The 23,260-nt window shown below is 45.9% G+C and overlaps 1 protein-coding gene across 3 annotated transcripts in view; it reads right to left on the bottom strand.

The window, feature by feature from the left end:
- SLX9 (SLX9 ribosome biogenesis factor) overlaps positions 1–23,260 on the bottom strand; it is a 77,121-nt gene that overhangs the window by 10,655 nt on the left and 43,206 nt on the right. For 2 of the 3 annotated variants that reach the window (XM_068947681.1, XM_068947684.1), the window contains exons 3-6: positions 14,807–14,875; positions 10,632–10,785; positions 4,127–4,195; positions 898–1,010 (exon numbers count right to left, since the gene is read on the bottom strand). In XM_068947681.1, the coding sequence (XP_068803782.1) occupies positions 898–1,010; positions 4,127–4,195; positions 10,632–10,785; positions 14,807–14,875 (405 nt within the window). Of the gene's footprint in view, positions 1–353; positions 706–897; positions 1,011–4,126; positions 4,196–10,631; positions 10,786–14,806; positions 14,876–23,260 lie in introns of those variants that run through there. The other variant, XM_068947682.1, reaches the window with a different exon arrangement.

The following is a 23,260-nucleotide window of genomic DNA, read 5'->3' as shown; positions in this document are numbered from 1 at the left end:
GCAGTACAAAGAGTTTGAGATTAACCATTTCCATTACTTTACTCTCTGCACTTGGATGCTTTCAGATGCTTCCTTTACAGCAAGACAAGCAAGGGACACAACACAGGCCGGAAGGAATCAACATCACCCACTCAAAGCACACGCTTCCAGGGGAGCGGAAAGACAAGTCTGTAACTTAGACATGATCTGCAATGATTTCAAGTGTCTTCTGCTGCATGCTGCAGCAGCCGCCTTATGATTAATTGTATACATGGGAGAAAAAATCCAACATTCTTTTAAGTAATTTTTTCAGTGATGGGAATAAGCCTGCATTTTAACTAGCAGTTATCAAAATAAGACCCAGGTAAACTCAGTACTGTGTGGAAAGTGCGTTTATTCCAAAGTTAAGTTTTCATATAAAACAATGAACAGCAACATCAATCCTTACGCAGATCTACAACAGTCTTCCAGGCTCCAGGGCCGGGGGTCTTGAACAATTGCAACAAAGCACCAGGGAACCTCTTTTCAGAGTTATCAACAAGGAGTGGGGGGAGGGGGAAAGAAAACAAAAAGCAGACACGTTGCCAGTGGCATAATTCATGAAATTGCGCCTGCTCACAAGAAGGGAGAAGGTGTCAAGACACTTCGCAGGAAGCTTCATGTCTGCACAAAGATCTCACAGAACACCCTGCTCTCTGCAGGCTACTTGCCAAGGAGCAGCTGCCCCTGTCAGGAGAAAAGTGCATTATTCCTACAGACAGAGGACAGGACTGTTGAGTTTAATAATCTGCTGGATCGCTTCCAGGGACTGAAGTGGCTGAGAGGCCATGCTAGTGATGTGCTCGCTCATGGCCTGGAGCCCTTGCACTGGCTGCAGTGTGCATGTCTGGTCCCAACTGATGCCCTAGAGGGGTTTACCTTCTTCTTCCTGCCTTAGTCTCTTGGAGAGATGCTCACTGATGGCCATGAGTGGGTTGGCTTTGTAGTGGGGATTCGTAACGACCTCATGAAATCGAGCCATTTCTTCTTCTCTGGGGAAAGAAAAAAACCACATAAACACACAAACGGTAAGTGCCTCATGCATAAGGAACTGAGCAGATAAGAACAGAGCCCATACAGAGGTGAGTTTCTGTACAGACAGAATTACCCTGGCTGTAAACCTCAAAAAGAAATAGTGCAGGAAATAGGCCTAATTCACCCAAGGCCGAAGCTTAAACTGTTGCCAACTCCACGGGAGTCAGACGCTTGATCTCATGCCATAAAGGCAATCACATTAGTGTCCACCATCACTTGAAAAATTCTGAGCTTTCCCATAGTAAATCAGGAACAAGAGGCTAGGCATCCAGCAAGTTTTCTAAGAATGAAAACTACTTCAGAGTGCACTAGCACAAAAGCAGATTCTGCATGTAAGAGCTCATGTCTCTGTTTATTGCTCAACATAGCGACTTAGTAATCCTACCTGCAACACTACTTAGACACCATGGGAGGAACACGATAGAATTACCTCTGTATACTTGGGTCACAGCTGGTCGCTGTGGAAATGATCTTGTCTTAAAAAGCAAGCAGGGCTATTGCTTCAGGAGAAGGACAAGAACAGAGCAGAAAGAACGTAAAACAAAACCAATAAATAAAAGGTTGAGTTTTCATATAAGCCACTTCCACTGTGGCTTCCCCATCTCCTCCAGACTCCCAGGAACCACAGTCTTCAAACAGCTCAGATCATACAGTAGGATACATGCTAGCACTCAGCACAGGTAGCCAGTTTCGTGCAGAGGGGGAGACAGGAGGAGATGTAGGTGATCTCACACCTGCTTGTTGATACAGAAGATGGTGGTGAATTTGCCCATTCAGTTCTCGATTTGTAAAGTCCCAACTCAGGAAGCATTTCTCAACTACAAACGACCTCCAGTACAACGGCACATCGGTGGCGCTGCAGGCCATGACCCTTGGGCTTCTGCAATAAGCCAAGGAAGGATTAATCCAGAAAGGCAGAGATGAGCAAAAAAGTCATTCCAGAAAGGACACTTGCCAAATGTGACTGACCAATAAACCCCTACAATGAAAGAAGGCTCAGAGAAGGTGGGCAAGGTGCCCATGAAACTCAGAAATAACGTAGGGTATGACTCATTAACCACAGTTGCTGCACAGAAAGCTGTCTTTAGCTCAACACAAAGGGGACCTGAGAATGACCTTTGTTTTAGATAAGCAGCTATATCAGTTGTGTGGATCAACTGGTGTAAATGTTTCTCTGCAAGACAGACAGACCAGCATGGAGGGGAAACGTATAGGTGGCTCAGCCCAACATAGAGTCTAAAACCTCAACAACTAACAAAAGAATTTCAAAGAGAGCAACAGGCTTGAGCTGGCTTCAACCCACATATTCCTTCCCGGTGATAGGGGACGCCCAGCGTTGTGACGCTGTGAGCATATTATAGAAACTGGTAATGGGATTCACAATGGTATTGTGATTGAGCTGTATATTGTAATTCCTATATTTTGCTAAGTGCAACTTAGGCTTATATTGTGATTTCAGTCTATTGCTGTATCACTGCTAAATCAAAAATCCTGTGTAACATCAAACATCTTCAAAGTTATTTTTGATATTAAACATTACATCCTCCATGAGTGGAATATCTAAAAGAACCTGGTCAGAGAGTACTGGACTCTGACACCAGTTCCACGCAGAGGAGGATATTCACTGAGTGCGGTTAAGGGAACGCTGGGATCCATAGACTGACTTGTTCACCTCAGTACCTGAAGCTGAACAGCCTAGAATTGACAGACAAACCTCTAAGCGCAGGTCACAGAAAGCAAAGATTGCCAGATGACAGCGCCTAGCTCCAGGAGAGCTGTGCTGACGGGAAGTGAAGTTCTTGCTGCCTGCACACGGTATAAAACATCTAGTAGATTATAAAGGAGCAAGAAGTTACCAGCCACTTAATGAAGTCCAAGAATCACTCAAAAGCATTCAGTGCTTCACTCTACAAGAAAAGTTGTGGCATGTGCCGATACACAGCAGTCTCCATAAAGGATGTAAGGCACGTCAGTCATCCTTCCAGAAGTGTTCCACCAGAGCACTGTAGCTCCTGACGTTATGCAGGGATTCAGGAGCCCCTCCCCTATACAACCACAGAGGGCGTTTCTCCAAGGGTATCAGCTAGAACTAGGTGGGCCTGGCGTCATAGGAGACTAAGTCACAGCAGGATGTTGGCAGCTCCAACTCAGAAAGCTGAGAGAGAAGGGACGCACCCCCTGGTTTATAAAGACATTGCCTGCGTCACACAAAGGGACACAGTACAGGCATGCTCACTTTGCAGAGTCAGAATTCAAAGGTCTCCAGTTAAGCAGTACTGGCTGCAGGAGGACCTGCAACACAAGTGTTCCCAGAGAAGCAGAAGCACTCATGGCACAGTGGGACTTGAATCAGATGTCCCCATAAGTGGTGACATGGGGAACCAGAGAACAGAGTGGCAATCCATCCCCAAAGACAACTATGGTCAGAAGGGACAAGATGACATTCTTCTACTGAAACCCTAGAGAGATACACAGGAGGCTCAAGCTAGCAATTTCTTTTCAATGAGACCAGGAAGGTGAATTATTAAAGGAAGTAACCCCAGCTTCCTGGGCTCTCTTCACTTAGATATTGTGCCAGACAGAAGCAGAAGTGGACCAAATCCATCTGGAATGGACTGAGTGACAGAAGGGCACCCCCAAATACGCTGCAGCACACAAAGGGGAGGTTCAAAGCTGCAGTCTGCCACCTCTCTTCTGAGGCCTGCAGGTGGGCAAGGTTTATGTCAGCACTAGGTATGTGGGCTCCAGTGCTGGGCCCAAACCCAGCTAACCCATTGCTTGTCCTGTCTCAGACAGCAAGGCAGAACAGGCATCAGATCTGCCTGTGCTCATGCACCCACTGCACTGTGCAAGCAAACAACTTGGGAAAAGCTGCACCCATAGGGGAAAATCGCATAGTTCCCAAGTCACCCTCAATCAGAAGATTAGAGAAGTCCATGCATCTCTCAAAAGGCAGCAGCATCTCTGAACACATAAGGGTGTACTAAAATACCAGAAAAAGTCCAGCAAAAAAGGCAACATTGAGAGGACCTATGGGGAGCAGGGACCGGATACTCTGGTAAGTGATACTTACAAGAGCCTGCGTTTCTGAGCTGGTTTCATGAGACAGAAGTCTGTTGGTTCCGCTTTTGTTTTCACATGGCTGTGGAAAAAAAGATACAAACAAGTGAGTGAGTGAGTGTTACAGAGAAGAGGCAATTTAGCAATCGGTAAGGAGACGAAAAGAATCCAGTGATTCTGAACATGTCTTCCAAGAATGTATAGGCAATCGCCCTGCACAGAAATTGCCCTGAAAAGCAATTATTTCCATAGCCAGACAGCAAGGGAAAAGCAGACTTTCTGCCATACACTAACAACAGCTCAGGAATCAGGACTGAAAGGGCAAGAGGTAAATGCACTTGAAAAAAACATAGGATCACTTACCTCTAGAACTGGTCATTAGCTGCCCATTCCTGGATCACTTTCTGCTTATCACTAACTTCCAGATCCAAGTGATACCATTGCTTAGAGAAGAGATCACTGAACTTCCCTTCCCTCCTAATCTAGTGTCATCCTTGCTCATCGCACATTCCTTGCCAAACACTACAAAGCTCCAGCATCAACACACATCAGTTATAGACATCACCACAGTTACTCAACAAGGAAGAGATGCTGCCAGCCTTGCTACTGACCAGCTCTGCTTCAGGTCTTGCAATGGGGCCATTAGGGTATACGGTGCCACCTATATCTTCAGGTAATGAATATTCCTTTCTCCCTATATCTTCAGGTAATGAATATTCCTTTCTCCCTATGAACACATAAACTGGCAAACCTTTGGCTAGAAGTCAGCTGCAAATCAGTTAGCTAAAGGGAAAGCACAGTAGAGCTTCAGCTTTTACAATGAAACGTGGAATCTAAAAATTCCCATTAATATACAATAACAGGATGATGCATAATGTGCAGCTGAGGCACAGGGGGAAGCATAGATCTACACTCTCCGCACCCATTTCTTATTTCTGGGTAAAGTCCAAGGAGACCAAAGGCGTGTCATCCCAACCTGCACAGGACACTGCACTGGACGCATGTGCTGCCTTATGCCAACCAGGAGCAGAGATATACCATAAAAGCCAACCCCAGAGCCCAAGAAAGGGACATGCAGAAAGGGCCATGCAGAAAGGGCAGCAGTTGCTTTTGGGACTTCAAGTGCACTAAGAGAGTTGCTGGTATAACTGGACATAAAGAAACAGAGAAGCAACTTCCACCCTTTGGGATTGCACGGATATAGAGATGAACAGGTGAAGCAAGGGGGAAAACAGTTTCAGAAGTGACTGGCTTGTTCAGCAGGAAAAAAAGTCACCAAATTGGAACAGCTAGGAAACAGCAGCAGTAGGCGGACATCAGAGCTTCTGTGTACAAGTGCTGTGAGATAGGAGAAAAGCGGGACTTGCCTGGGAGGAAGGCGGGGTCTGGCTAAGAGAAGAACTAATAAGGGGCAGCCCAAGGCAGTGATTGCACTGAGTTGAATACCTACAGATGCTCCTACAAAAGGATCCTATGACATAAAGCTCAGAGCAACATGGCTAAAAAAATAAACCATTGAAAATATGTATTATTGGAACAGGGCTAGTCTTGGTAAGAACACTTTGCAAGAGGTTTCTTGCTCACAGGAAGAAGTTTCTGGTCAAAGTTCTACTGTAGCCCCCTTCAGAAACAGCCATGAACTGTGGCTCGGCCCAGTTCATCAGCCCAGCGGATTAGGCAGTCTCCATGAACGCAGGGGAAACCAGTTCAAGCTTTTCCTCTGCTTACCAAAGGGCAGGACCCTGCTCCAGCACAAAGCATACCTACCAAGCTCTCAGCCTGGTCAGAGCAGGGCCTGCTGTTGCATCTCACTAAGTGCAGATTAGCAGGAAAAAATTAATTGCCAAATGCTTTCAGAGAATAGGGTGGGAAGCAACTTTCCTAGTTATTCAATGGCACCTTAGCACATGAGCACAAGGAGATAGATTCCCCACAGAGCAGCTCCCCTCCAGCTGACTGGGCTCACGATTGCAGCATCTGGATCTGAGACAAGCAATGACACGTCAGCCACAGCAGGCAGCGCCTGCGAATGAGCGAGGCTCAGGAGCACCTTGCCAGCACCTGAAGCCAGGGACCAATCTGTCCTGGGGCCAGTCCCAGCACCTCCCCGACCTGATCTGTCCTAGAGCTCTTCAGGTCTCTCAACACTAGGAAAAACAAGTCTCTCAAGTTCTCTTCAAGAGAGCAGGATCTGACGTCTTGCTGGCAGCATTACAGCAACCTCAACTCCTCCTTTTCCTCTCTGACCCTCTACCCTCCATCCTTTTAGTCTATTTTTCTCCATCCTTCGTTCCTTCCTCCTCCCCTGCCTCACATTCCTTTACCCTACTCAGTTTCATCTTCCCTCTCTCCTGATCAATTCCTGCTCTTTTTCTTCAGTTCTCCCCCTCCCATCCTGACCCATATCAGTTTTCCTCAAGGGGAACCCTGGCAGACCCAGGCTGATGAGGGCTGCTCTCACCACTACTCCTTTCACACCTGATTCACCTTCTGCCCAGCACTGCATGCCCCAGCATCCAAACCCCCCTGCCGAATCCAAACAACATGGATGTTTGTTAGCGAACACTGCAGCGCGGAGGCTACTCAGGAAACGGGAGCCAGGTAGGATCAATGCCTGCATGCGGCTCGCTCACCCTTCTGCCCCTGCCGAGGTCACCGTGGTACTGCTGGTGTTATGTAACAGGCCTGAGAGTTCATGAGGCACGGCAAGCAGCAAGAGCAGATAAACTGCTACCGGAGTTTGAGCAGCCTCCCCTCATGCTGCTCTATCCACTGGTATTCACTACACAGCAAGAGCAGGAAACATCTCTACTCACTTTATGTTCATTAGCTATTTGGCGCAGGAGCAACTTCCCAGTCACAGCCCGTTTGCCTGGATCATTCAAGGCAGCATAGAGAAATCCCTTCCAAAGTCAGATGGCAACCCACAATCACCAGAGTAGGGGTGTGCAAAACCTGTGTGTGCCCCCAAGTCCCCATGACAATTTTTTCAAAGGGAAGTAGGTCTCAAATAGCTCTGCAGAGGGTAATCTTGCTGAAAGAAAAGCCTTTCTAGAGTATACCACTGGGCCCTACAAGTTCATGTGTTCCAGAGACTGTGCCTCTCAGGACAACTTCCTCTAGGACACTCCACAAGGCTGCAGGACTGCTTTAGGGTGCCAAGTTCACTTGTGCTTTTGGGAAGAGCCACATCACCATTTAAACAGGTTCAATGCTTCTGAGGGCTTTTCAGTTCCACACAACACCTCTGCCCCACTGGTTTGGCAGGCTCGAAAGGCTGCTGTCTGAATTTCCCCTAACAAATCACCAGGACACTGCCTGCTCACTCGGACTGTGAATGGTAGCCCTGTTTCATTACACTTCATTGCCTTCATTTATTATAAATCAGAATAAAAAACTCACTGTAATGCTCTCTTACCCAGCAGGAGATCAAATTCCTGGAGAATCTAATCTTTTATTAATAATGCTGACAAATCACCAGAGTATTACCCTTCATTTATGTAATGATGCAAATCCTATAAAAGCCTCCTCTGATTATTTCAAACGGTTATGCACACGCATCCTCATGCAGCACAGGAAGCCACAAGCCAGCAAGGGGATTACTCTTCCATGGAGGGAAGAGCACCGTAGCTCTTCCATCCCAGGTGCAAGAGGGACTGATTTTTGGTTGACATGTCACAGGCAATGTCAGTCCACGTCAGGCTCCCACATGAGCTGTACTGACTGCAGACGTTGCTGACCATGGCAGACAGTGCTGGCCAATCCCACATTTCTCAGTCAGAGCAGTGCTTCTTTAACCCACTGTGCCCTGGTCCCACTGGGCTTTCTAGATATTAGAGCCTTGCAGCCAAAGTGAAAACAGAGCCAGAAGATGAGCTCAGTCTTCCAGAAGAGAAGGCCTGCCACACTCCCACAGGAAGATCTTGGAGAGGCAGAGAAAGAGATGGAGCTGACAGCACTGCTCTGAGGATGTCAGGCTAAAGGTTTGTGTAAGACCACCAGAAGCTCCTATGCATGCTGCACATCCTTTGCCATAAAATATATTATAGAAATAGAAGAATGCGTGTAGTGGGTCAGATGGAGGGACCATTTTGGCCCATATTCTGTTTTAAAACAGCCCATAGCAGATGGCCAAAGAAGAGTATAGCAGTAGGGAAAGCATATGCCTACATCTTTGCCAGCATCTGCTACTCAGAGACTTGGAGCCAGATGCAGCATCTATGCATGCAGTAATCCTCAGTGGAGTTCTCCTCACTGGATCTGTCAGGTCCTGTGTGAACACACAGGCTTCCCACAGCCATGCCATCCTGCAGCAAGGAGTTGCTCAGAGCACAGAGACTCCTTGTGTTAGGACTGAAGCTGCTATTCATTAGCTGTGTTAGATGCTCCTAGTCCTCATACTGGCAAAGAGGATGAACTGCTTCCTATGCATATCACGCTTGACTTTATAGACTATTACATTCTCAATCCTCCTTACCTCTGCCTCCTTTTGAGGCTGAGGACTCCCCAGCTCACTCAGTCACCCCTTGTATAGAAGCTGTTTCAGACCTTTGACCATCATCCTTGTCAACTTTCTCTGAACCTTTTCCAGTTCTACTTTATCTTTTGAGAAGGCCCAAAATTGCAAGTTGCAGGGACACCAGGAATTCATACTAAATTATGCAGGCACTAAGGGAAAGAGTCCCCACAGGAAGCACCCTACTTGTCCTTCCTCACCTATGTGTACCTTCTGCAAGCCATTCTCCTGGATAGTAGGGAGTCGGCCTCCAAGGGAGATGGGGGAAGATTATGAGGGGGAACAGCTCCTGAACACACTCTGGAGTCAGGTACCACATGTTGTTGTGGCACATCACCACTCAAAGGGGACAAAAACACCTACTTATCCTTAGGCTAAGACAGGCCACAGAGCTCCATCCAACCAAACCTCAAGTGCTCTAGAAGACTTGAAACTATGTACTTTTGCTGCCCATTCCCACTGAAAGGGAAGGCAGACTTAGTAAATGGCTGCATAAAAGAAAAAAAAAGAAAAAGAAAAAGAATTCAAAGAATTAGAAGCCAAGTTAAAGAAGGAAATATTTTCCCATGCTTAGATGCAAGCTAGGTACATAGCTGCTGTTTGTCTGAGGGGTGGATCTCCAAAAGCACAAGAAACTGCCAACTCAGCCAGACTCTATAGGTGGGCATCACACCTGGGTCAGAGTTTATTTCTGGGGTGTCCAGCAAGCCACAAGAGAGTTCATGGTATCTTCAGCCTAGCTCTGCAACCAAAGAACAGGCTGCTTTGCCAGACAGCCTTATACTTGGCTGTTCTCTAATCCAAATGCCTGCTTATTACAGTCAAAACAAGTTTCTAGTTCCAATCCCTTCAGAGCAACTGGAGATGAGGGACAAGCGTTTATGCAACATGCAGAGCTCTTTTATTCTGCACTGGGAGATGAAAAAGTAGCTGCAATACTGACCAGACAGCCAGGCAAGCCCTGCGTTTAAAAGGTAAAAGCACCAGGTCAGATCAGAACCCACCCTAGGGCTGGCAGGGACGGTTGAAGTGTGGGTTTCAGAGGATCAGAGGCATGGGAATACAGATTACAGAGTAGTGCAGAGACAGCAAAGGGAGCAAACCCAGTCCATTTTCCAAACAACTTAACTGGCAACTGTAAAGGAGAAAATACATGGTTATGTATCTAGCAGGCTCCTGGCAAGTCAAAATGGCCTTTCTCTTTCAGCACAATAAATAGAAAGGAAATACCATCTTTCTGCTCTTGTCCAAAGTCACATTCCAAGCCAACAGGGCAACCAAAGAGTCTGGCCAAAGAAGAAAGCTGTGCTCAAAGGTTTCAAACTCCCTCAGGAGAAAGCCTGAAGGTTTGGAAGGACACAACAGCAGGCTGCAATGTAGCCCGAGGCCCATGTGGGAAGGGAGCAAAAAATCCTAGCAGGCAGCACTGCTTCTGAAACCTGTCTCTCCAGATCCACTCCCCTCTGTTGCATCATGGCTGTGTGAATATAGGTAAGCCATCAGCCCTCTGTTTTCCCGCTTGCAAAACAAGAATGACTTCCTTAGTTCCCTTTGGACGCTACAGATATGACCTGCTAGAAGAGAAAGGATTTCTCTTATTTTGTCTTGTTTTGCTCGCTGACAGTGACACCCAGGACAGCTTTCATTATAAAACACACCTCAAGCGCAGATTCTCAGGTGAGTACAGCAGTAATGCACGCTGGACAGTTGTGTGCCAATCCTACAGCTCCCAGGAGGGTTCGTTGCTCCCGATCTGTCTGCTGCTAAGAGGGGAACGGGTTGCCTCAGATGCAACTTAACTGGAGATTCACAGAGCACATTTAGGCTTTTTCTTGTGGCCAGTGAAACACGGAAAGGGGTGAAATGCAGCTGAGAATGAGGCCCCGTTCTCCTGACTGTTGGCACCAAGCTTTCATTGCTTGTTAGCTACAAACTGAGCTGCAGGACATTTTATCCTGTATGAAAAAGGAAAATAAGCGGTCCATCCCCAAACGACACGTACCTCTTGGGTGGCTTCCTGTCCCTGCCACCTGTGGTCAAGTCAAAGAGCTCAGGTAGGGCTTCCATCAGTGGCTGCATGTCTCCGACCACAGGTGTTGCTTTCCGCTTTGCTTCAGCTTTTTGCTTCTGCTTGGCTAGCTTCACACTTTCTATTTCTGAGTCAGAAACAAGACATTAGTGGGGGAAGGGAAAGTGTTTTCAAGAGATACCCCTTGATCTAAGAAATTTACGATCTGCTTCACTCTTTACACGCACAACAGATGAGCAGTCATTTAAAACAGGGAAAGACTGAAAACAATACAGCTGGGTATTCCCCCCTCCTTTGTTTGCCTATAACTGGACACATCTCTATCAGCATTTGCAATAGGAAATGGAATTCCCAGGATCATTTTGTCTGAACTGTTTTCACCCCTTGCACCATGGCATGCAAGACTATTCATTGCTCACAGCAACACAGCACAGGAGTCTGCTACGAGCCTCCAGCTGACTTCCAGGATGCACCAATCTGTCCCAAGATAATGCCACCAGAAACAGTTGGAGCTCTGCATGGTCAGCATGTTCCCTTTTCTTCTGCCAGATCATCACCGGGCCTGGAAACCAGCTACATTGCCTTGATACCATCAGGGGTGCCAGTACAGTGGGGGACATGATGGAGAACTACTTCTCCCACAGTGCATCCAGTTAAGGCCACAGCAGAAGAGCAGGCCTCTGCTTACAGCCTTAAACAAACATACCCAGTGCTCTTCGGAGAAAAATCAGACCCTTCTGATCAAGACCAGCCAGTTCGTCAGCACTGTGCTTCCTTTACCGTGGCCATCAACCCCTCAACCAGGCAAACACCATATGAATGCATTTCAAGGAAGCTCAGAGCTTCAAGCTCTAAGCTGGGAACTCCTCATCTGGACATTATGGAGCACAAGGACAACAATCACGTGGCCAAGCTAGTCAACACAGGAAGGACTACGGCTGTCGATGCAACGTGGCCACAAAAGCAGGACTGTAATCAGCAAAAGTATTTTTGGTGGAAACAAGAAAACAGTCAGTCCCACTCGACAGACCACAGACAAGATGCCACCTGGAATCCTGGGTCTAATCCTGGCGCTCCATTCAAGAAAGCGGAATTCAAATTCATTGGATAGCTTGGTGCTCTCTTAATATTTTTTGTCTTGTTGACTCCCCAGCTAAGCTGTTTGAGTCAAACAGCAACAGTTCTTGATGAACTGCAATTTTTGCTGTACATGGATGTTTGTGACAAATCGAGATTGTAAATGCTTCTCCTTACAGGAATCTCTGCCAAGAACACAGCTTTCTGTTCTGCATCACTTCTTTTTTTGGTCTGGCTTTATGAAGCTGGCGACTTTAGAGCTTTCATAAACATTATGTGCTCAAAATTTTCAGACACCTGATTCTGAGCAAACATCCCAAATTCTTTTCCTATGAAGTCTTCCTCATCCTAGGAGCCATACGATATATATATTTTTAAATGTGCATACTTCTAATGTCTAAAGCATTGCATAATTTTTTTCCCTCTCTAGTCTTTCCTGAGATGATTTATTGGAATGGAAGAAATCTCCAAGTTTTGCATTTGCACTACTGGGCTGAACTTTAGTTCCCAGGGTCTTGGCATCCAATGTCAAAAAAGCAGGCCTGGGATAACAAGAAACAACAAACTCTTGGGAAGATTTAGGAAAACAGAGTTTTAAATATAACAACTTCAGCAAAGTTGGGTTCTCTTTTTGGGGGTGAGGGGAGAGGGCCAATCAAATATTGCAAAATCTACAAAGAAAGAGAAGTTATCTGCACTAGACAAAATCAAAAAGCTTCAGTTGTAGTTGACTGCAGCTCTTTTGAGGTCAGTTATCACAGTGCCAAAGTGCTTGGTGTCACTGAAAAACCACCATCTTGGGAAATACAAGTTCATTTGGCTCCAACAGCTAATAATAATAATATCAATTTCTTTATTGATATGTATATAGGCTCTTTCCAGCTATTCAGTTTTTGTCTCGATAAAAAGCTGCACACTTGGTACCAACACTTGCTGACCCTTGTTACGGAAGTCTTAGGGGACTTGGCTAGCCCTAGAACAGCATTTACTGAGAGAATGCTGATAGTTGCCCGCCGCCTGCAAGTTTAGTGGGGGTGTAAAGAGGGCCAGCAATTGGCTACTTCCACATCTGAAAAGTACTTCCAATATCTAGTATCTTCTCAGACAGATAATTTGGGATGAAATTTTCTATCTTGAGGTTCTCCCCAAAGCAAAGCCTATGCGTTTCATTTCTATTCACTCAGCTTAGTGATTTTAAAGCCAAGAGAGGGGAAAGGAGCCCATACCAGGGCCAAAAAAACATAGGTGATCTTGAGGAAGATTGCTGCTGTAAAGACATACATGCAGGAGGGCAGGATTGAGAGCGCATGAGAGCCTGCTTCTGGACTTTCCCCATCTTCAAGATGGCTGACCTCGAATACGAGAGCAGTAGCGTCACCAAAGTCCAGGAGCTTGTCCTCCGTTGTATCCCTTTTCTGTGAATTCACTGTCATTAAGACGCTGCTGAGAACTTACCTTCCTCTACAGCATCTGCTACTAGTCATGGTCAGAGATAGGATATCAGTCTAGGGAAAGCTCAGTTGTGCTCCAGCAGACCCTTTCTATATTCCCACAATACTATCAGATACACACACACAGGGAGAGCGCTTTAGGAGCAATGAAATTGCAACCAGCAGGCTAGATGTCAGAACTGTCACGCTGTCGTGCTCAACTGAGGCTTGCAGATGTAAAAGGAACTTGGGAGTTCTTGTTTGGTGAGGGAAAAGAAGTTTTCTTAGCGCTCATTGTGTTAAATTACCACCTTTTTATGCAAGTGAAGCCCGGAGACACCTTAACTGTGACTGGTGAAATCACAGGCTGATGGACTCAAGCTTAGAGAGCAGTGAGAACTCAGGAGCAGAAAACATACGGTGCAGCAGAAAGACACATCACTCAACCCCTAACACAGTCTGTCAACAATTCTGCTGGGCAGAAAGGTGTTAAGGGAAAAGCCTGCCCCAAGAACAACTCCAGGTGGTAAGAGGAATCTTCCTGCTATACCTCACATATACCAAAGCAGAGCCTCAGGAGTTGATGCTCTAAAGCTCCTTCTGCCGAAAGCATAGAGATACTAGTCAGAGAGAAGCTACCGTGTTCCCTCCTTCACTTGAAAAGGAAGGCAAAGCCATCTCACTTGCCCTCTGGAAGGGTCCCCAAACAAGACCACCTCAAGTTTTACAGAATGAGGCCCCCCCCATCCCTCACCTGCAACTCCCTGCTCCCACTGGCACTCACGACCAGGTGCCAGATGCACAGCTGTGCAACAAAGGTAAGGCCTGAGCTTTTAAGTGATTCAGTACATTAGGACAGGTAGCACATAACCAATAAGAAGGCAGAGTACCTCAGAGTACCACAGCTGAAAGTCTCACTGTATTGAGATATTTGAAACAAAAATACAGACACACTTCCCACAGGAAACAGGAGCACTTTTGCCACGGCCTGGTTTTGTTTGGCTCTTATTTCACAGCCTCTAGAAAGGCAAAACTGTCTGGTAGGTGGGTTCACTGACCTGTGGCGTATGGGAAAGAGCAGTAGCACAACTACTACTCCCCAGAGACTTTGCTTATCAAGGGGCACAAGGCCCCACTGCCGACTTCCACCACTGTTCACAAAGACTGGGGATTAACTGGTGGCTGTGTATGTAGGGCTTGGCTTCAGGCTGTTCTGCCCTCCACATCGCTCCTCAGGAGCCACCCAGCCCATGGTGCGACTGTACAGCTAGTAGCATCTGTACCACATCCTTAACAGTATAGAGCAACAAGCTTAAACCCTATAGCGGCACAGTGTTTTACCTGGAGGCTATGTAAATGGCTTTATGTAATCCCTTATATCACACATGAAGGAAGACCAAAAATAGCTTTGAGGCAAAGACTCAATCTCAGTGTTAAATGCCCTCTGGAAAGAGGGGCAATACCTGAGGCTTCCGTCTCATGTAACAGTGAGCAGACTTGAAGGTTTCTGAGAAGCACTCAGCCTCCACGGCTGATAGCCCTTCTTCTGACACTGTCTGATACTTCCACCCACAGAACACATCTCATTTACAGAGAAATCCAATAGAGTCACATGATACAGCTATTTTTTGGAGTACTTACTCTGTAGCCATCTTTCTTTCTTCAGCTTCATTTTTTCTTTTTTTGAAAGAATTATTTTCTCTTCCACACCTGGGGGAAAAAAAAAAAAAAAGACATAAAACAGAGCCTGGCTACTGCATACAAATTCTGCATTGGATACTTCATAAAGATAACACTGCAGAGCCTATAATATTTTGTTCAGCCTTTTCCACTTTTGAACTTGTCAGCATGTCAGACAGGCTGCATCTCAATCCATAGCTGAACAAATCAAAACTGGCTCCTTGTCAGCTGAGAAATAAGAAACAAGATTAGATTAGCAGCTGCACAGGCCCTGTTTTCTCATGCTAAGTAGCTGTTCTTCTCCCACTATGCCACGCTCCTGCGGGATTTTGGCCTGAATGGATTGGTGTTTCCTTCTGAAAACTAGCCGCAAGTACTGATCATTCCCAAAACGTCTATGCAGATGAGTTGCCACAATGATCTGAATTAGGCCTAGTTCTATTTCCCTTTTGAGGTTGCATGAGCAACAGATTGCTAAACTAAGACAAATCTAACAAACCAGTGGGGACAAATTCAGAGGGACCTAAAGATTCCAGAAGTGGGAGCAAAAAGCAAGTTTCACACTGAAAATATGCAGACTGATAAAGCTAGGAAAAACAAACAAACAAACAAACAAAAAAAACCCAATACAGACTGCAGACATCCAGGGGATAGAAAGAGTAATAGTATTCTGACAAGGCTACGAGGCATCCACGTAACAGCGAGCAATTCTCCAAAGTCCTCAACTTCTGCCTAGCCAACACGTAGCGGAGAGGGGAAGGAGTGGAAATGTTCTGAAAAATCCAGACATAGCATCCATAGGCAGCAGCCAATTATTAATAGCTTGCAAGTAAAGGCTAGCACCACTAAACACTGAATTCACTATTTGGAGATCAGCTGTTGATCACTGATATCCAATACCAAGGAAAATAAAGACACAAATATTTTTACTGGAGATTCATTACAGACACTATAACATTTTATCTTATCTTTGGTGTTTAAAAAAAAAGAAAAAGAAAAAAAGACTTCAGTCAATGTGAAACGTCCTGGGAATATTGCTACAGGAATGCTAATAGAGGAAGAGTCTCCCTAAACACTACTCCTCTCACCCTAGGCTATTCTTAAGCATGGTAAAGAAGAAATACCCCTTTTCTCCCCCATTCAAACAGAAATCAGAGAAACAGGATAAAGGAATTCAATATAACTCTGACAACAACTCACTGAAGAGAACTTCTCTGAAGCGTCAAATCTTTCAGCACGATTTAAACACAAGCAGGATCACAATTTAATCATTTCAATGCCTTAAGATCACAATAAGCCTACTGGGGCAGGGGTGGGGGCTTCCTCATAACACTAACAACAACAAGAAGTTTCAAGTTTCTAGAGGACAAGGAGAACGAAGCCAGAGTTTTCATGGTCTCTTTTCCCAATAAAAACAAGTTACCGCAATTTATCTACCCAGAGGCCAGAAATAAAACCGTACCTAGAAGCTATTACTTAAAAGCTCAGGGTTGTCTTAAAGCATTTGTTGTGACTGAAGCTACTATTCATGTTTCCCCCAACCACATTAGGCACTAAATCAAGCACACCCTCAGCCAGATACGCTCCTAGGCCTCAGTGGTGAGAATGGCCTGGATGAGCACCCCACGGTCAGGGCAGAAGCTACGGCCAGGCACGATACTTCCTGCAGCCCCTCCTCTCTCGCAGCAAGTTGGGGAGGAGAACAAAAAGGGCAAAAATCTACTCATTTTAAGGGTTAATCTCCTGAACCCATTTGCTGTGGGATCAAAGGAGATGCTAAAGCAACTGACTTATGTAAATCTGAAGTGTCATGAACTGTCCCTGGTGATTTACGGGGGACTTGCACCTCACTCGAGCCTCCCCACCGAGATGTCTGCTCCCTCTCCGCTCAAGGGAGAAGTGAACGGGCTGAAGGTCCCACAGCAGTCAGCTGCTCATCTTCCCAAAAGGAAAAGATCCCAGATGAAGCCTGAAGCAGCTACGCTCCTAATTTCCACCCCAGCCAGGATGCACGCAGGCAGAGACCCAGGCTAAGGAGACTCCCAGGGTAATAAGGGGACACACTCCCAGGGTAATAAGGCACCAGCCTGCAGCTCTAACACTCCCAAAAACCAACTCCTTGCTATCATCCCTGCACTCCCCAAATTCCTATGACTTTGCTGCCCAGGAAGCAAGGATAAAACATGATAAAAAGGCCAAAACGTGAATTGCAAAGTGCATCCCCATGATCTCTGAACAACTGCCTGGACTAGAAACCTTCACTCTGTTTCTGGCATACACTGACCGGCAGGTGTTTCCAGATTTCATAGACAGTGTTTTGTTTTTTTTTTGGGGGGGGGGGGGAGTGGGGGGTGGTGAGGGGGTGGAATCCCCTCCCTTGCCTGAAAACATGTTCAATGAACATGTTCATTACTTCATCGGGAAAACAGCACCTGGTGTGATTTATTAATGAAAAAAGAAAAAGGGGGAAAAAAAACAAAAAGCCCACTTAGTCAGCTGGCCAATTCTAGTAATAACACCAATTCAGATATTTATTTTTTCCCCCCAAACAGCAGCAGAATATTTAAGGAAATGTAAAAGCTGTTTTCTTGGCAAGAGCCCAACCTCTATGCAAGCGGGAAGATAGGCACCCGAGCACCAAGTCCTTAAGCTGCAGCTTACCAGAGAAGTGCAGGGGGAAGGGAAGTATCCCTGTCCTATTGATGTGGTACCAGGCTACATGGACCCACGATCTAACCTAATGCGCCCACGCTTAGCGGAGAGGGGGAACAAATCTCAGGGGGCCAACAGCAAGCTTGAAGCTGTTACATGTTTGGGGGTTTGTCATGAGGATGAAGTGTGTTGGACAATAGCCAAGAAATCTCACAGTAGCCATGACATCTAAATAATAATGGTTGGGCAACAGTTAAGGTCCCCAAGGCCAATTCAGCTGCACAGATCCAAAGGCCTCAACACTGCTGATTCCTGACCAGTGCACAAGTCTAGCCCTCTCTCAAAAGCCTCTGGCTGGAAGGGGCTGCTCATAAGGCGGTTGTCAGGGTTTCAGCATCCTACGTACCATGAAGGCATAAACAGCCAGCAGAAATCTAGCATCAGCCCTCACCTGGAGATGTGAGCAAGACTTTGAGGCCAGTCCTTCAAATCCATTCCACAAAAAGCTGCAGGAAAGTCATCAGCCAGAGAAAATATCCCTCTTCCCCTCATAAGAGGCATGTGAAGCGGTCTGTTTCCGTCCTGTTGCATCAAACCCTGGAAGTCACAACTATGCAAGAGTCACACTGCATCTTCCACAGATAATTTTATAGCTCTCCCTGCCCATCAAAAGGTTTTTCTGTTGCTGGAAGTTGCCAAGCTGTGTTTGGCAACTTCCAGTTACAACGCAGCGTGCCAAAGCCACTGGAAACTCACTGGAGAGTGCTTCATATGCAGGAGGCAGAATTTAGTTAGTTAATTAACAGCACACACTGTCCCAAGGTAGTCTTTATTTTTATTTAGCTTGCAAGCACCTCTGAGATCAAAGACAGAGAGCAGCTCTGCTTTAATTATTTTTCTGTGAAATCAGAAGGGCTTGCCCCCCACAATCCAGTCCACCTGTAATTTAACACCACCTGCCTTTGAAACCTTGTTCACAGGAAAAAGGGTTAGCAAAACCCACTTCCATTAGCTGAGGGTAATTTACACATTGTAAACTTGACAATTATTCCTTTTAGTGAGGATGTGTTTATTTTCTGATCTGTGCAGTACAAAACATTTTAAACATAAAAAGATTTTTTAAAAAAGACCTTCTGCCTCCTACATCAAATGCTTGTTACTCCTCCCAGCAATTCTCAGGAACCTGCTTTCAAGGCAGACAGGTAGAACTTTTGAGTACGACTTCCTTCGTTTCACAATGGTTGTATGGTTTTTTGGTAGAGGACTGCAGTCATGGTCTCAGGCTAAAAAAAAAAATTTTATATTTTATATATATATATATTAAAAAATCTTGCTTTAAAAGGATAGCCATTTTAGCATTTCCAGGCATTCATAAACAAGCCTTGCTCAATCAAGAGACTAGGTTAAAGTCATAATACTACTGGCTTCTCTAAGCCCCAAGATCCCACTTGTTAAGTTCGACTACACAACCAGAAGGGCCAAAACATGGGCTTCACCTCTACTTTAAAAGAGCTCCAGGAAGGCACATTACTCCAAGGACTGTGCCACAGGCAGAAATATCAGTCATAAATCTGTTCCTGTGCCATACTATACTGTAACAGAAAGGGATTCTTCCACATCAGACACCTATTTGCCCCCTGTTCCCCTCACCCCAGCTAAAATAAAAGCACCAAGCCCCCTTTCAGTAAGAGCTATTAAAAGTAGCACATAATGTTTAAGCATTATTCCCAGAACTCTGATGGATACATAGCAGTAAAGCTGTTGCTGCTCAAAACAGAGTGTTTTGGCAAAACAGGGTACCATATAAATTGAAGTTAAACAGCAACAGATGTGTTAATTTTAGCCTCAGTTGTATAATAGGAAGAAAAAACCAGCATATGCCTACAGCTGTGGAATAATGAGTTCACTAAAGAAATGTGAAGAGTACACAGAAGAGTAGAAGGGTTTTTTGTTTTTTTCTTTAATTACATAGTGTCACTTGTAAATTGTCTTAGACCCTTTTTCACTGAAAGGGTTTGGGAAATGGTAAACCACTGTCGCGTTTCCCCCAGTCTCTGGCATGACCTGACAGGCGCCAATGCAGAAATACTGAAGGTTTTTCCAAGAAGAAAAGAGATCACGGACAACACAAGCTAGGCAGAAAGTCAGCCAAGACATCCTCCCCTACAGTGGTGCTGCTGTCTCTCTGCCTGTCAGAGAAGGTGTCCCATGGGAGTCAGCCCGGTGGCCTTATCCATACACTCCATCTAACAGCTCAGCTCCCAACAAGCAAAGTTCCCTTCCTCCTCTCCCCTAGAAAGCACAGCTGCAGAAGTGTCCTTGGAGTCAGGATCACACAGGACTACTGGGAGCTAGACCTAGAGATGGCAAGGCCAGAATTAGGGGCTGATATTCTGGCTCTTTCCCCCTTACTCCTAGATAAGCCCCCAGAGATAGCCTGGTAGCCTGTACTTGGTGCACAGGGACCACAGATGGGGAGTATTCAGGTTTTATTAGTCCAAACCCTACTGCTCGGGGCAGGCTTGTGAAACTATGCTAAAAAGATGACGACAGCCCCTGCTGGCCTGCTGGGACAGGGCAGGTCTCACTATGGATACAGCATTTGGCTTACATATTCCAAAACAAGCTACATTATTTTTAATAGTGTTTAATCATTACTCCAACACACAAGGTTCCCTCCTTCCCCTAATGAGGGAGGCATCCTTTTTTAAAAGGGGATCTGCATTCTCAACCCTTCCAGAATCACCCAGTTACTTAAAATGGAGCATGCTGCTAAGCCCTGCTTCCCCATCAAAGACCCGGAGGAGCAGCGTGACTTGTGTCCTCACACCAAGGTCATGCCTCCATCAGGCCTGGTAAACATCCTCAGGCTCTGACCAGTTACAGCAAGGGCATCATGAAACCTCCCTCTGCGGAAAGAGCAGAGATTCATCTTTTGTTAGCTGCATAAGCGCACAAGCGACATGCCATCTGAAGCTGGAGCAGATCCCCTCAGGAGGTTACTGAGACGTCACAGTTTGCACAGTAGTCTGCAAAAGGCAACTCAGGGGACAAATGTTGGCCTCCCAAGTAACATTTTAAGGTGCTACAACCAGATTCAGCCTCAGCTACGTGGTAAAGAACTTTCCCTTTAGAAGCACCTTGCTCTCTGCTTGAGACATTTTTCACTCTCGAAAAGCCCTCAACTCCTCCTCTTCCCATCCACAGTTTCAGCATCTTTCCCCAGTCCAAAGATTAGTATTTCAAGGGTCAATCTCTGTCAGGCACACAAGATACTCGAGGTGGTCCTGTGAGTCACTGTCCTTAAATCCACTTCTGAAGACCGCCTGCAAGGAAGATGCCTTAAGCCTGCTATAGAGATGAAGGTTACCAGGACGGAGAGAGGTTGTGTCACTGGAAACCTTGATTACTGAGGAGAGCGTGCCACGAAGATTGCAAAATGCCTTGTGTCAGCCAGGTTCTTGACATTGCCAGTTCATGGCACGGATGGATCCCAGAAATCACCTTGCGATGGAGAAGCCATGGCTGCCACAAGGAACTATTCTCATCTGCCAGGTCTCAGGCTTCCTCCTGGAAAAAGCTATCTTTTGCACTCAGAACATCTGCTTATTTCAGGAGTTACTACCCCTGTTGGCAGGTACAAACACGGTGGGATGAGAGGAAGAAATATGCTCACCCATGATTCTTCCATAGCATGCAGCTTTCTTACAAGAAAAACATCCACATGAGTAGCACTGAGGGAGAACAGACAGCTATGTGGCCTCTGATCCATTTTGTTCATGGATTTCTGTTGCAGCCTTTACTGTATTTCCATCTTGCTGCTAAAAGTCAGGGGAGGGGGGCAGCAAACTAGGTCAGATACATCACTAGTCCAAGGAAATGAAATAAACAACGCCCTGCTTCGGCCACATACATTTTGCTAGCCACAGAAAGTTTCTTTATTAAAGAAAAAAAGAAAAAACCACCAAAAAACACTACCACCACACACAAATAAGTTGACTATCAGCACATCCTGCTGAGTCACTGGCTAGGCAGGAAGACTCTGAAGAGGGAACAAGAAATACAGGATAGATGGTGCCCGCCTGATATCAGCTAGACCATGTTCCTGTTCCCCTTCCCAAGCAGGAAAGTATGAGATGCAACTGCAACCCATGGAGACAAAGCAGCTATAGAGGCGTTTGCTGGCACCTACAGGAAAAGAAGGACTTGCCTGCAGCAGGCAAAGTGAACCAAGTCTTGAACTCATCTTCTAAAAAGCCTTGCTCAAAGCAAATCCAAGGTGATGAATGGTAACCATTCAATGTCCGCTAGCCTCTTGGAAACTTCTTTGTTTTTAATATTGCAAAAAATTTTAAAACTATTTGCAGACGTACACTTCTGCTCAAAGAACAGAAGTGCTATCCACTCAGCATCCTTTTCTTGTACAACCTTTGTTGAGGAGAGTCCTGTTTCAGTCTACTGATTGCCAGGTGGTGAATCTGCATGGCTCAGCTGCTGACAGTGCATGGCTCAGCTGCCATCCCAAGTTAAATGTGTTCCTACACAACCTGGTCTCTTATGGCCAGCTGTGCATAAAGGACAGAGGCATAAGTTTGCTGCAGGCCCACAGAAGCAAGTCAAAACTTGGAGCGAGCCAAACCTGGGAAAGGGGCAGCAGCACTCCTCAGGACAGGCCTAAGGCAGATCTGGTGTAAGCTAGGACTGAGGGCAGCCTCATTACCATGTTGTTCTCTGCCGCAGACACTTCTGACCCAGTTCTTTCTCAAGTTTTGCACAATTTGACATTTCTTCAAATGAAACAGAAAAATAAAATTCTGCTCCCTTCAGCAAGGGGGCTGGCACTTGTTCTCTGCAGAGAAGATGCTTTCCAAAAAAAATCCACAGAGATCTAGGAGTTCAGACCCTCAGGTCTTACTAGCATGCAGTCTCAAAAGCCATGCATAAAGTGAAATAAACCGAAATTAAATATCCACATCACTTCCCAGATTGCTTGTTGGGGCACAAAGAAAAGCTTCTAAGGAGGCTTCACTTTTTACACTTCCTTTGTGCAAACCTCACTGACAAATGTAATTATGCTTTCTACGTGAAGAGAGAACATGGCAGAGATGCAGGTCAGCCACTGGAAGAAGTGAAGAAAGCCCTGGGCGTTATATCAGATATGAAAGGGCTGAGGAAACGATAGAGAGACCAAGTCCACGTTTATAAGCACTGACCTTTGAGAAAGCCTTAAAGGAAGGGCAGGCTGCACACTTCCACAGGGTGCTTGGAATCCCTCCCGTTGAACCGGATATGACACTACAGTTAATGAAAAATCCCCGCATAATTAGCGAGAAAGGTCAAAAACAAGCCAAGTGGGTCAGACCCAAAAGACCCTTAAGGCCTTGACAGTGCACACACCTACAGCTGCTGTCAGAGCATTCTGCAAAAGGGGTCTGCAAACAGGCCCAGTGCTACCACTCTCATCACCATCGCCGTATTTCTCTTCTCCACCTGCCCTGTCTCCTCCACGTCCCATACCTCTGCTGAGCGTACGCAGCAGACAAGGCATTGCTGGCTGCATCAAGTGAAAAAACAAGTTCTTAAAAATATTTTTTAAAAGGCTTGGCACCATCTGTAGTGGCTGCAAGGAATCCAGCAATGGCTTCGCTTCACTTCACTGCATCCCTGATTCAAGATGAACAGAGAGTAGCTGTTCTGTGGCAGTAGAGACAGCACCTGTTTGTTGTCCCACTGCCTCTACTTGCATACACAAAGAAGCATCAG

This window comes from Struthio camelus, chromosome 6 (genome assembly GCF_040807025.1).
Source record: "Struthio camelus isolate bStrCam1 chromosome 6, bStrCam1.hap1, whole genome shotgun sequence".
NCBI lineage: Eukaryota > Metazoa > Chordata > Aves > Struthioniformes > Struthionidae > Struthio > Struthio camelus.
This window is presented reverse-complemented; position numbering and strand designations above follow the sequence as displayed.